Source organism: Apostichopus japonicus, chromosome 15, assembly GCF_037975245.1.
Source record: "Apostichopus japonicus isolate 1M-3 chromosome 15, ASM3797524v1, whole genome shotgun sequence".
NCBI classification, from domain to species: domain Eukaryota; kingdom Metazoa; phylum Echinodermata; class Holothuroidea; order Aspidochirotida; family Stichopodidae; genus Apostichopus; species Apostichopus japonicus.
Window position 1 is genome coordinate 24,349,910 of NC_092575.1, and position 12,449 is coordinate 24,362,358.

The 12,449-nt window shown below is 37.5% G+C and overlaps 1 protein-coding gene across 4 annotated transcripts in view; it reads right to left on the reverse strand.

The window, feature by feature from the left end:
- LOC139980708 (adhesion G-protein coupled receptor G2-like) overlaps positions 1–12,449 on the reverse strand; it is a 62,273-nt gene that overhangs the window by 18,815 nt on the left and 31,009 nt on the right. For 2 of the 4 annotated variants that reach the window (XM_071992565.1, XM_071992563.1), the window contains exons 3-11: positions 10,997–11,112; positions 9,821–9,977; positions 9,157–9,279; positions 4,790–4,909; positions 3,222–3,334; positions 2,749–2,895; positions 2,110–2,419; positions 984–1,204; positions 7–186 (exon numbers count right to left, since the gene is read on the reverse strand). In XM_071992565.1, the coding sequence (XP_071848666.1) occupies positions 7–186; positions 984–1,204; positions 2,110–2,419; positions 2,749–2,895; positions 3,222–3,334; positions 4,790–4,909; positions 9,157–9,279; positions 9,821–9,977; positions 10,997–11,112 (1,487 nt within the window). The remainder of the gene's footprint in view (positions 1–6; positions 187–983; positions 1,205–2,109; positions 2,420–2,748; positions 2,896–3,221; positions 3,335–4,789; positions 4,910–9,156; positions 9,280–9,820; positions 9,978–10,996; positions 11,113–12,449) is intronic. The other 2 variants (XM_071992566.1, XM_071992564.1) reach the window with 2 other exon arrangements.

Consider the following 12,449-nt stretch of genomic DNA (forward strand, 5'->3'; position numbering starts at 1 on the left):
ACTTACAACAAGCACAGCGAAGCTAGTCAGATGATTACAAGCACAAACAATCTCCGTGTCATTCGAAACCATACGACAACCTTCTTCTGACCATTTGCCACCTTCACCGTTAGTTAGGTTGTAATCCCAGAAGACACAAACAAACTCTATCGTGACGTCAGTTTCGTTATTCTCTTCATCAATAATCTACAAGAGACAGATATTAAGTTAAGAGTAACACCTCCGCATTCCAAAAAACGAAAGTGTAACAGCTAAAACTCGTACAAGTAAGTGGTTTACTGTTGTTACAACATTTATAGTTTTAATAGGGTAACTGTAAGCAGCGTTTTGGTATGTCGTATAGCTCAACAACAAAGGAAGATGAAAACTTAAAACAAAAGCAAAACACAATTAAAGGCTATAGCTATGCCTAGTAATGACTTTGTCGCAATTCCGGTTTTAAAGATATTCACCAATAAATATATACTATATATTATCGGTTCCTCATTGCAGGGGAAAAATATTTGTCATGATTCTGTTATTATTTACTACACAATACTATTAAAACATGATGGCAGATTTAGGCACTGGTTAGGTTGTGTTTATAATGGAAAGAAAAATTAGGTTATACTTGTTGAGCCTCAAAATGTATAAAACTGACATTTTTGAAACATTAAAAGTGTTATACAAGTACACACTTGGACCGATTGGTAGTCTGGTTTTTGATAGTCTATTACATATTTAAATTTAGTTAGTGACCAAAATTAATCTTTAAGTAATCAGTCTTGCCAAAATTGTATATGCTATAAAATTAAATAATGGTCACCCATGTTGAATTTTTGACAGGGATTCCAACTGCCACTCTGAAAGTGGTTATCCATTCTGCGACATTTAATTATCTATAGTTTAATGTTCCTGAATGCTTGGAACTCGGAACAACCACACGTGCACATGCATGCGCAGTGTATGATGCATATGATGCAAACTTTAAACTTTGTTCTTACGGGTTTCGAGAATCTGGTCATGACAGATGAGTTCTCCGGCAGGTTAACTATGGTAACGTTTTCGACTTCTATCGTAGCAGAGATCACGTGACCATCTACATATTCAGCAAGTACAGATGAACCTTCCTGATTGACTGACGAGCCTTCCAAGTCAGATTGGAAAAGAACAGCATCGCGGTAGGTAATAAAACTAACTGGTATAGAAGTAAGATTTGGATTCACTGGAGAGAGAAAAAAATAAAGAAACAACAGAAATGGGTGAAAACAAAGAGGAATCAAATTAAATACCTTCAAAATATTATAATTATTAAGTATATGGTACCTCTCCATATCGAACTACCCCCCCCCCCACTCTGCACTCTCTCTCTCTCAACCCTAAACAAGTGGTTACTTAAATGTAACACTGTGTAGATTGGTATGCCTCTCTACACAAATGCAAAACGATTAACTAAACGGTGACGCAAATACACTTTTAAAAGGTCACAAAATTATAGAAATCTTTCATGGTTCTACGACTTAAAACAACGCATGCGCGATAGAAACCTGTTATACCTATATCCATACGACCCCAAAATAGTAAATATTTACCTGGCGTGTTTAGCACAGTTATTATATTATCAAGCGGGTGGGCTGTGACAGGCACCTCGCTTAAGTCAACTTCTATAACAATTAACTATACAGGGTAACAATATGGCAGACGTGTGAGATATGGGTATAGCCTCACACATAAAGTATTCGCCAGGATTTCCCCGCTGATATCATCAAAGAAGGACAATTTGAGTATTTTTTTTTTGTATACTGTACTTTTCATTGCCCCGCTTCAAATCACTCGTTATTGACAGGGCCAGCAGTATGAATACCATGTCTCTATCAGATAAAGGTATAGGAACTGTATCAGTAGAGGGGGGATTGAAGCATGACATGAGTGGAGAGTTGACAGTGGTATGATCATAATAGGAAGTTGTCACAACTGGCTACGACTAGGAGGGAATATATTAGTGCCTATGAGCTCAAACTACCCGCAACCACACAACAACACACCGTGTTTATGAACACAATGCAGCGGTTAGTCGGTTAGTCTCATATGTTTTCTCCCTATTATTGTTACATTATCTTTAGGCCTTACCTGTACCAATTATATCCAAAAGTGAGGGCGGTAGAGTAATAGATGATTTCCGTGATTCAATGACGTCATCATCTGAGTCCATAAAGGGGTCCTCAAAAACAAAAGGATCTTCGAGAGACTTCTTTGGCAACTGGAGAGCGCTAACTCCCAGGTTTGTTACCAGTTCAGTGTAATTATCATTAAGATCATGTACAAACCGTACTTGGCTTTCCAGAAGTGGTACAACCTCATCTATGTACGAACTATCACCTAGCAACGTCTCATTAATTGACATCATATTATTAACCACGCCTACCACAGAGTCTGTGACCTTCAAGAGAAGACGAGAAAGAATTGAACTTACTACGGAGGGCGTAGGAAGCGGGGAGGGGGTGGGGGGCTGGGGGCGCCAGCCCAACCAGTGAAAAATATGGGGTGCGGAAATACCATTCCGCCCCCCTCCCCTTAGACCCCTCCCCCAGGCAGGCCATCAGTCTTCAGCCCCCCCCCCCCCCACTCAAAAGTACCTTCCCACGCCACTGTAAAAAAGTGACTGAATGTGTAATAGATGACGAAATATATTGAGATATATCTGACCAATTTTCCTTCTAGTATTGTTTGGGCAAATTTATAACCCTCACGTGCATTTTAACTACTCACCTCCGTTGATGGACTACCAACTTCGACTATTAGGGCGAGTGATGTAATGATGTTTTCAAGTCCGGATTCGGTGATGAGATCTGTTTGACTTGAAGCTAGCAGCAGCAATTCACCGACCTCTTCAACGTTTTCTTCGGTGACGTTCGTCTTCGGAAAAAGAACCACAAACATTGTTTTGGTCAATTGTATCATAGAAATTTTACTTCGAATTGCACATGATCACTCAAGTTATATAAACACCATATTTTTTTATACTTGTTGGTTTTTATAAACAAGGTCTGTAAATTTTGTCTATTCATTACCTGTTTCAAAGTCTTCATCAACAAGTCCTGCAAAGTAGCCTAAGCTGTAGAAGACTACTATGAAAGTGTGGTAGGCCAGCCGTGTTGATGACGTTCGCAATTTGTTAAACATCTGTTGTGACATCAAGCAGAATTAAAATCTCATATAAAGATACTTTTTTTTCGACTCACATTTGCAATTTCTTCCAATTGGTTTTCTAAAGCACTGTCATCGTAGCACCCCGTAACAACAGGCTCCGCCCACTCATCGTCACAATATCGTGTGGCCAATGGTTCCTCTGGTTCTGATAATAATGATAAACAAAACCGTATAGTAGTCAACGCTTTACAGACACAAATTTCAAAGAGTCTCAGAAACATTGAAGACTAATGGTAGCAATGAGGGATAAGCTAACACTTTCATTTTCCATGTTTTGAGATGACAAATCCACTGAGAAGATGGACTGACTTAGGGGAAGGTATGAGAGGGCTGGAAGGGGGACGGTGGTGGTGTCGGAGATACATTTAAACTTGTCGGGTCCTCTTTTAAAATTGATCAACTTTTCCGGTCTGAACTTTTCTTTCTTTATGAAAGTATTAACTTCTCGGTATTGCTTATTCAGTTTATAGAGTTTATGTAGGCTACTGATCAACAATGGTTGCTGTCAAACTTACTGAGGAATAAAGAAGCGATTGTAGGCTACACTTGTATTGAGTCCGTATACTTGTACTCGTTTTCTATCATCGTTGTCTCTACTGATACTTGGCCTTGTGAATTTATCATCCTCACGCATTTGAAAATCTATACTAGATATACTTGTGTTAGATTTAATACGCGTCCTCGCGCGTGTTGTTGTACTCGAAATCGTGTTGTTGTAATCGAACTCACGTTGTGTACTCGAACTCGTCTCCAACTGTACTCATACTCATGTTTTGTACTCGAATAACATGTTGTACTCGTACTCATGTTGTTGTATCCGAACTCATGTTGTGTACTCGAACTCATGCTGTGTACCTTAACACGTGTTGTTCTACTCGTACTAATGTTGTGTACTCGTTATCATGTTTTTGTACTCGTACTCATGTTGTTGCACTCTTATACTCATGTTGTTGTACCCGAACTCATGTTGTGTACCCGAACTCATGTTGTGTACTCGAACTCATGCTGTGTACTCTAACACGTGTTGTTCTACTCGTACTAATGTTACGTACTCGTTATCATGTTGTTGTACTCGTACTCATGTTGTTGCACTCGTATACTCATGTTGTTGTACGCGAACTCATATTGTGTACCCGAGCTCATGCTGTGTACTCTATAGAACACGTGTTGTTCTACTCGTACTTATGTTGTGTACTCGTTATCATGTTGTTGTACTCATATTAATGTAGTTGCACTCGTATACTCATGTTGTTGTACCCGAACTCATGTTGTGTACTCGAGCTCATGCTGTGTACTCTATAGAACAAGTGTTGTTCTACTCGTACTAATGTTGTGTACTCGTTATCATGTTGTTGTACTCGAACTCGTGTTGTGTACTCGAATACGTGTTGTGTACTCGAATACGTGTTGTGTACTCGTACTCGTGTTGTTCTACTGACTCGTACTTATGTTGTGTACTCGTTATCATGTTGTTAATTGGTAATAATGTTGTTTTTATCGTACTAATGTTGCTCTACTCGAACAACAAGCCTTACATACATGTCTCAATTCAGTGTAATACTAATATGCTATATACATTGTTTGACTAAACTAAACTTACTGGCTGACCCAGGCGGGCATAGTTCCTCGGAATTTATCAATACTCCCGTCTCTCCTCGCGGAAATGTTAACGTAATTCCGCTTATGTATACAACATCTTCAGGACAAGGAACTGGTATGGCTGTGGGAGATAAGAAAACCCAAAGGTTTCGGAAAATGGAATATTTTCTAAAGGGTAATTTTTATAACATTGATGTTTAAGCCTATACGTTGAGTATAGGAATATCAACTATCACACATTAATATACAATTCTAGTTAATCATATTACTCGTTACAGCATGGTTTTAAAGGTGACACATCGATCGTTTCGCTTTAAGACGCCACAACAGTGCAAGCTGCATTTCTGCATCTGCCAAAGGAAGTATACAGCTTCTTGTGTTATGTTCGTAATGAAACGCTTGTCAATTGTGTCAAACAGTATGCTGAATACAATTACTGATGTCAAGTTATACCTGTTCTGGTATTGACCTCAGATGTATATATATATCTATATATATCTATATATATATATATATATATATATATATATATATATACATATATATATAGGTATAAATAATGTACACTCGTACAAAGTTTGCGCTATTACTCGAGTTTCATGCTTCTTCGCAATCGTCAGATAGCTAATGATCAGGTTGTCTGTCTGTGGCGTGGTGCTGTTATTTTTTCCGTTTTTTTCTATGTCGACACTTTGACAAAAGCTCAGTTCTTTTGTTCAGCAGATTTTGGTTTCTCAGCCGAAGTATTTCCACCTTCTCCTCAATACAGAGATTACATTGATCCGATGTACGCATTAGTGTATTAGATTCTCGGATTATTTTCCACGTGATGCTAAAATCTTTGCTTTGCTTTTTGAGCTCCCAGACGTATTTTGATAGTTCTGTTTCCTTCGCGTGTCTTTTGTGGTTGAGTGATTTTTTGTGATTGCTGTACCTTAGTTTGAACGGCCCCCCTGATAATCCAACGTAAGTCTTTTGTTCGCCCTCCGATGTTACGTCCGCTCTGTATATTACTGCCTCGGTCAGACATTTACCTCCGAGGGGGCAGGCCTGCTTGTCCCTGCAGTTGCATTTTCTTTCACTTGCGTCTGGTTTTTCGTTGCTGATAATCTTGCTGTTGTGTGATCTAATGATTGATTTTATGTTCTTGGTGCAGCTGTAGCTTATCTTAAGCGTATTTCTGTTGAAGATTTTCCGGAGTTTGTGTGTTGGGGGAAAATGCTTCTGTATAAGTCTTAGAAAAGTTGCTCCTATGTTTGTTTTCACTGCTTTGCTGAAGGGGGGGTTGAACCAAATGATTTTCCTTCCACGGTTTGCGGGTTTAGTGCGTGTTGTTTCGGTCGGTGTGAAATTGATGGGTTCTGCATAGCCGCTTCTTTTCAGGGCTTCAGCGCAATACAACCTCTGTACTTCAGTGGTTCAAGGACCTACCCAACAAGCACGAACTAACCTTCATAGTCTTTGACATCATAGACTTCTACCCGTCGATCTCCGAGACTTTGCTAAACGAAGCCCTCACGTGGGCTAAGCAGTTTACAAAGATAACTGAGGCAATGCTTGAAGCAATCAAACACGCCAGAAAATCGCTGCTCTACGACAACACGGGAAGACCATGGCTGAAAAAAGACACCAACAACGCCTTTGATGTCACAATGGGTTCATATGACGGGGCCGAAATATGCGAGCTTATTGGCCTGTACATACTCTCAACCCTGCAAAGCAAGCTACACATCGAAAATGTCGGCCTCTACCGCGACGACGGCCTAGCTGTGCTACGAAGTCTTTCCGGCAGACAAGCAGACCGTGTAAGGAAGCAGCTTACCGAAATCTTCGGAAATTTCGGCCTACGAATAACAGTGGAAACAAACCTCAAAGCGGTAAATTACCTGGATGTCAATCTAAACCTCAACACCGGAAAGTACAAACCATACAGAAAGCCTAACAACGAACCGACATACATCAATGCACAATCCAACCACCCGCCCTCAATCACCAAACAGATACCCACTTCCATCAGCAAGCGCATCTCATCACTATCATCAGACAAAGATACGTTCGACCAAGCCGCCCCACTCTACAGAGAAGCCCTGAAAAGACGCGGCTATGCAGAACCCATCAATTTCACACCGACCGAAACAACACGCACTAAACCCGCAAACCGTGGAAGGAAAATCATTTGGTTCAACCCCCCCTTCAGCAAAGCAGTGAAAACAAACATAGGAGCAACTTTTCTAAGACTTATACAGAAGCATTTTCCCTCAACACACAAACTCCGGAAAATCTTCAACAGAAATACGCTTAAGATAAGCTACAGCTGCACCAAGAACATAAAATCAATCATTAGATCACACAACAGCAAGATTATCAGCAACGAAAAACCAGACGCAAGTGAAAGAAAATGCAACTGCAGGGACAAGCAGGCCTGCCCCCTCGGAGGTAAATGTCTGACCGAGGCAGTAATATACAGAGCGGACGTAACATCGGAGGGCGAACAAAAGACTTACGTTGGATTATCAGGGGGGCCGTTCAAACTAAGGTACAGCAATCACAAAAAATCACTCAACCACGAAAGACACGCGAAGGAAACAGAACTATCAAAATACGTCTGGGAGCTCAAAAAGCAAAGCAAAGATTTTAGCATCACGTGGAAAATAATCCGAGAATCTAATACACTAATGCGTACATCGGATCAATGTAATCTCTGTATTGAGGAGAAGGTGGAAATACTTCGGCTGAGAAACCAAAATCTGCTGAACAAAAGAACTGAGCTTTTGTCAAAGTGTCGACATAGAAAAAAACGGAAAAAATAACAGCACCACGCCACAGACAGACAACCTGATCATTAGCTATCTGACGATTGCGAAGAAGCATGAAACTCGAGTAATAGCGCAAACTTTGTACGAGTGTACATTATTTATACCTATCCAGCTCTATACCCAGGTATATTGAGCACTCTTCAGCTGGAATTAATGCCATCTATCATACATATATATATATATATATATATATATATTATACTGAATATTATAAACGTGTGCTCGACCGATCTTGTCAGATAACCCTTTGCTGTAACAGCTTTTCAGTCGCTAAGTAACAACTCCAAAGTCATGACACAGCCGTATCTTTGAGTAAACAAGTGTAGGTGTCTAGCTACGTGCTAATATGTATATTGAGAAAAGAACAGCAACGTAAACGGTTACCTATACTAAGTCGTGTGTTAAAAGTGTAGTGAACGTTTGTTTGAAGCAATTATAGAACTGTTGTAGTTCAACCATGACCAGCGGGTGTGAAAATGCAGACGAATAAGATTGACTAGGACTTGTGAACAATAAGGAAATGTAAGGCATTTCACCTTAGCTGCAAATTAAACTCTGGCATAAATTTATAAGATACCGAGTAATGGTGGTATCATATTGACATTACTAAAAACATCAATTTTATTGCTGTATGAAAATAATATGGAAATCAGAAACAAATTAAAAAATCAGAGACGAAAACAAAAGGAAGAAAAAACTAAATTTGTAGATTAAACATCGAAACAAATCGAGAAAGGCAATTTTGAGAATTTTATTTGGGAATTTAGTGTCTCTTTTCGGCCACCGTACTATATGAGTGTTAATTTTCACGTTACTAATGATGTTTGTATTTTGCTGTGAAACTGTTGATATAAAACAGAAACTACAAAACTTGTGCTGTGCAATATATGTATACTTTGAACTTTAAAACTGTGTAATTACATGACAAATGGCACCGGACTATGGAATCCTGGTGTTTATGATTAATTCACGACTGAATTAATCATAAAGATTAGAGTAAAGATTTGATTTTCATAAGTAACATCTTCTTTACTAATCTTTACGTATGCCAAAATGTGTGTCGCTATGTGAATCATTGAATAAGTACACATACGCGATTATCCACAGTAAAGGATAATACAACCTATACAGAAACAGTTCACATGTTATAGCAGTGTCCACACAATATCAGTGTATACACAATTACGGAAAATATGTATTATCAGTATTAATGGTATATCCGAATTCCTGTACTAACAGTACATATGAAATAAAGCATGCTATAACTGTATATACTTAATACGATTGCAATATCCATACAATAACAGTACACATGATATTGACATAATGGATGAAATAACAGTATGCATTTAATAAAAGTATACATGTAATAACAGTATACATGCAATAACAGCATTTATGTAATAACAGTATCCATGTAATAAAAGTATACATGATATAACAGTATGCATGTAATAACAGTATACATGTAATAACAGTATGCATGTAATAAAGGTATACATGTAATGAAAGTATACATTCAACAACTCTATAGGTCAGCAAATTCACTTACCTTTACAAACATCTTCGACTCTCTCGTAGTCTTCTCCGCAGTTACAAAGAACGTCAACGCCGCCATCACTCATGCAGACCTCTGTTGTTTTATTGCATTTGTCGTTAAGACCACATATTCTAACTGTTCAGAAAAGGAATTTCAGAACAACTTAAACAATATATTGGGCGTTTGGTATGATACATAGATACACTCAAGTAAAGGCTGGAACACAAAAGAATAGTTCCCGCGTCACTACATATATCAGGTTGACCCCAATGGCTACCCCAGCTTATAAACATCAAGGCTGTGATCACGTGACTATTATGATTATTTTGCCTGATGATCTTACATTGAATGACGTCACCACGATTGATCGTGTCCAGGTTTATATATCAAGGGAGAGAGTTCTTCGACAACTACGGGAAAAATACGTTATCTTTATTTTACAAAAGACGTTGTTTGCTTCGATATGGTTTTGGTGTAGTCGGACCCATCGCGCCCCGTTTTCAAATTGTTCTTTTATTTCCTGTAAGTATTCTTAGAAATTGAGAAGACATTCTTTAATCGCTTATTTACTCTGACCGCTTAAATTACTCTAGAGGCCCGCTTTTGTAGAGCTGTAACACCCCCTGCCCCTCCCCCCCCCACAGCCTCATCATGCTTGGTTATAAGTAAGACTTACCACAAGAGTAGGTAACCTCTAAGTACTTTAAGACGCCTCTGCACGGATCACCAAAAACTGCATTACTCGCTTCCACAGAGCAACTAGTATTGTTTTCACACATTCCCTGAACGATTGATAGTGAATGTTCTGCCTCACAACCACTCTCTGGTGGAATCTGATTTGAACAAAAGAAAAACATAGATGAACATAGATGAACACGATGTAGACATGATTAGCTGCTCCTGCAGGCTCTATCTTTATTTGATGTATTTCATAAGGGCTCTATCGTTATTTGATGTATTTCATAAGGCTCTATATTTATTTGATGTATTTCATAAAGGCTCTATCTTTATTTGATGTATTTCATAAGGGTTCTATCTTTATTTGATGTATTTCATAAGGGCTTTATCGTTATTTTATGTATTTCATAAGGGCTCTGTCTTTATTTGATGTATTTCATAAAGGCTCTATCGTTATTTGATGTATTTCGTAAGGACTCAATCGTTATTTGATGTATTTCATAAGAACTCTATCGTTATTTTATGTATTTTATAACGGCTCTATCTTTATTTGATGTATTTCATAAGTGCTCTATCGTTAGTTTACGTATTTCGTCAGATTAAATTAAACTACTCTGTCATATTTTTATTTCATAAAAGTTTACAAATTGTCAAATCAATTTCCTTAAATATTTATGGTCAAAGAGTATGAAGTGCATGCTGAGAGTCGACTAATATGTAAATACTACTATTACTTAGCAATATCTAAATATAAACCAAGCTAATGAGAGTGTGGGTAGTACATGTAATGCTAAATGGAAAAGATAGGAAAGTAGGATATCATTTTATGTCAAGAGAAGACGTTTAGTATAGGCCTATATTGTCACGTTCCAGCGGTTACGGATGGCGATCACGTAAATTGAAGTTTAACAATCTATTTAATTTTTGAATCTGATACATATATATCTGATATATATATATATATATATATATATATATATATATATATATATATATATATATATATATATATATATATATATATATATGCTTTACATATATATATATATATATATATATATATATATATATATATATATATATATATATATATATATATATATATATATTGATATATATATGTGTAAAGCATTAAGGAAGCACAATATTTCGGTAAGTCACGATGTTTACTTACTGTATTCCCACAGAATTTGTCTGACGTTCGGCCATACAGAGCATCATGAATATGTATGACTTTGCTATTATTGCAATTCAAGTGTAGAGTGCTTCTTTCACATGCTCTTTCTGTTTCTGTAAAGAGAGAAAATAATCAGTACGTAACCCATGCATGTTACAAACTTTAACAAAAACTTGGTTGTTATTTTATTGAGGTTCAATAGCACAAAGACAAAATACATGTACCTATTCCGTTGCTCGAGCCCTCTGGTTTTGCGGTGCATGACAGGTACTACAACAACACACACGTAGTCTAACCAACTGTAACAAATACCTTCTATTGAACTGCTGACCTTTGACATTTGGTATTAATTGAATACGATACAAATTGTAGTCTTATTTATCTACAGGGGTGATGAAAATATGGCGGGACATTCTTACATTTGGACAAGAGTGTAATGCGAAAACAAAACAAACAAAAAACAACAGTTATTGTTTACTAGCTTTGCCCTTTATAACCTTTGACCCCATGATGTGCCTATGATGAAGAAACTAAAACTATTGCAAAAGATTTAAAGTTAATAACGTCAGGAAACCATTTATGTTCGCGCTTGAAGCGGACACAAATCCATCCATCATTTTTGGCTTGCATGACAGAGATCTTTGTGAAGAAAACCTCTTCCAAACGGCTGAGAAAAATCTTCTTCTACTCAAGGGTTATATTCTATAGTTCATAAGTCTTATCTGAGAGCTCTCATGTTGTAAGTAGGTGATATCATGGCGGCACTGGGATCTTAAACTGTTTAATTTTATGTTAATTTTTTTCAAGATTGATGTTGAACGTGTTGACATTGAAACCAATGCTGCTACCATTAGAACATGTGAAGAGGTCAAATATTTTAGTCTAAGCATATGCAAAACCCATCTCCATTATACATAAAATAAACACTGTAAATGAATAAAGGGAAAAAACTACGTAAATAAAACTGAAGCAATTGAGGCTCAATGACGTCATACCTGACTTGATCAAGTCTTCAGCCATTTGTGTGGGGAAAAATTTGTGATATCTCCCAAATAGAATGAGACACTTCTTATGTGTTTGGTGACGTTGTTTATCACCGGTATCTCTATCACATTTTGGTTTGTGTCGCCTTCAAATATGTGATATCTTTCGAATAGAATTAACTGTTTTGTGAAGATTTCATGATATTTATCTCTATAGCATAGACCAATAATGAAGGTTGAGTGTGTGTCTCCTTGAAAGTGATTTCATATGCGAGAAAGAAAATCAGTGATTCTGCATTTGAAGCAAATCATCGACACGGCCACATGGTCACAGCTTCGATGCAAAGGAACGAATGGGTCCTATGACGTCATGGGATTATTTTGACTTTCCGGGCCAAAGCACAGCATATATAGTGTGTTGATTTTAAAAACAATATAGCAGTAATTTTGAATTCCGAAGTCCACCT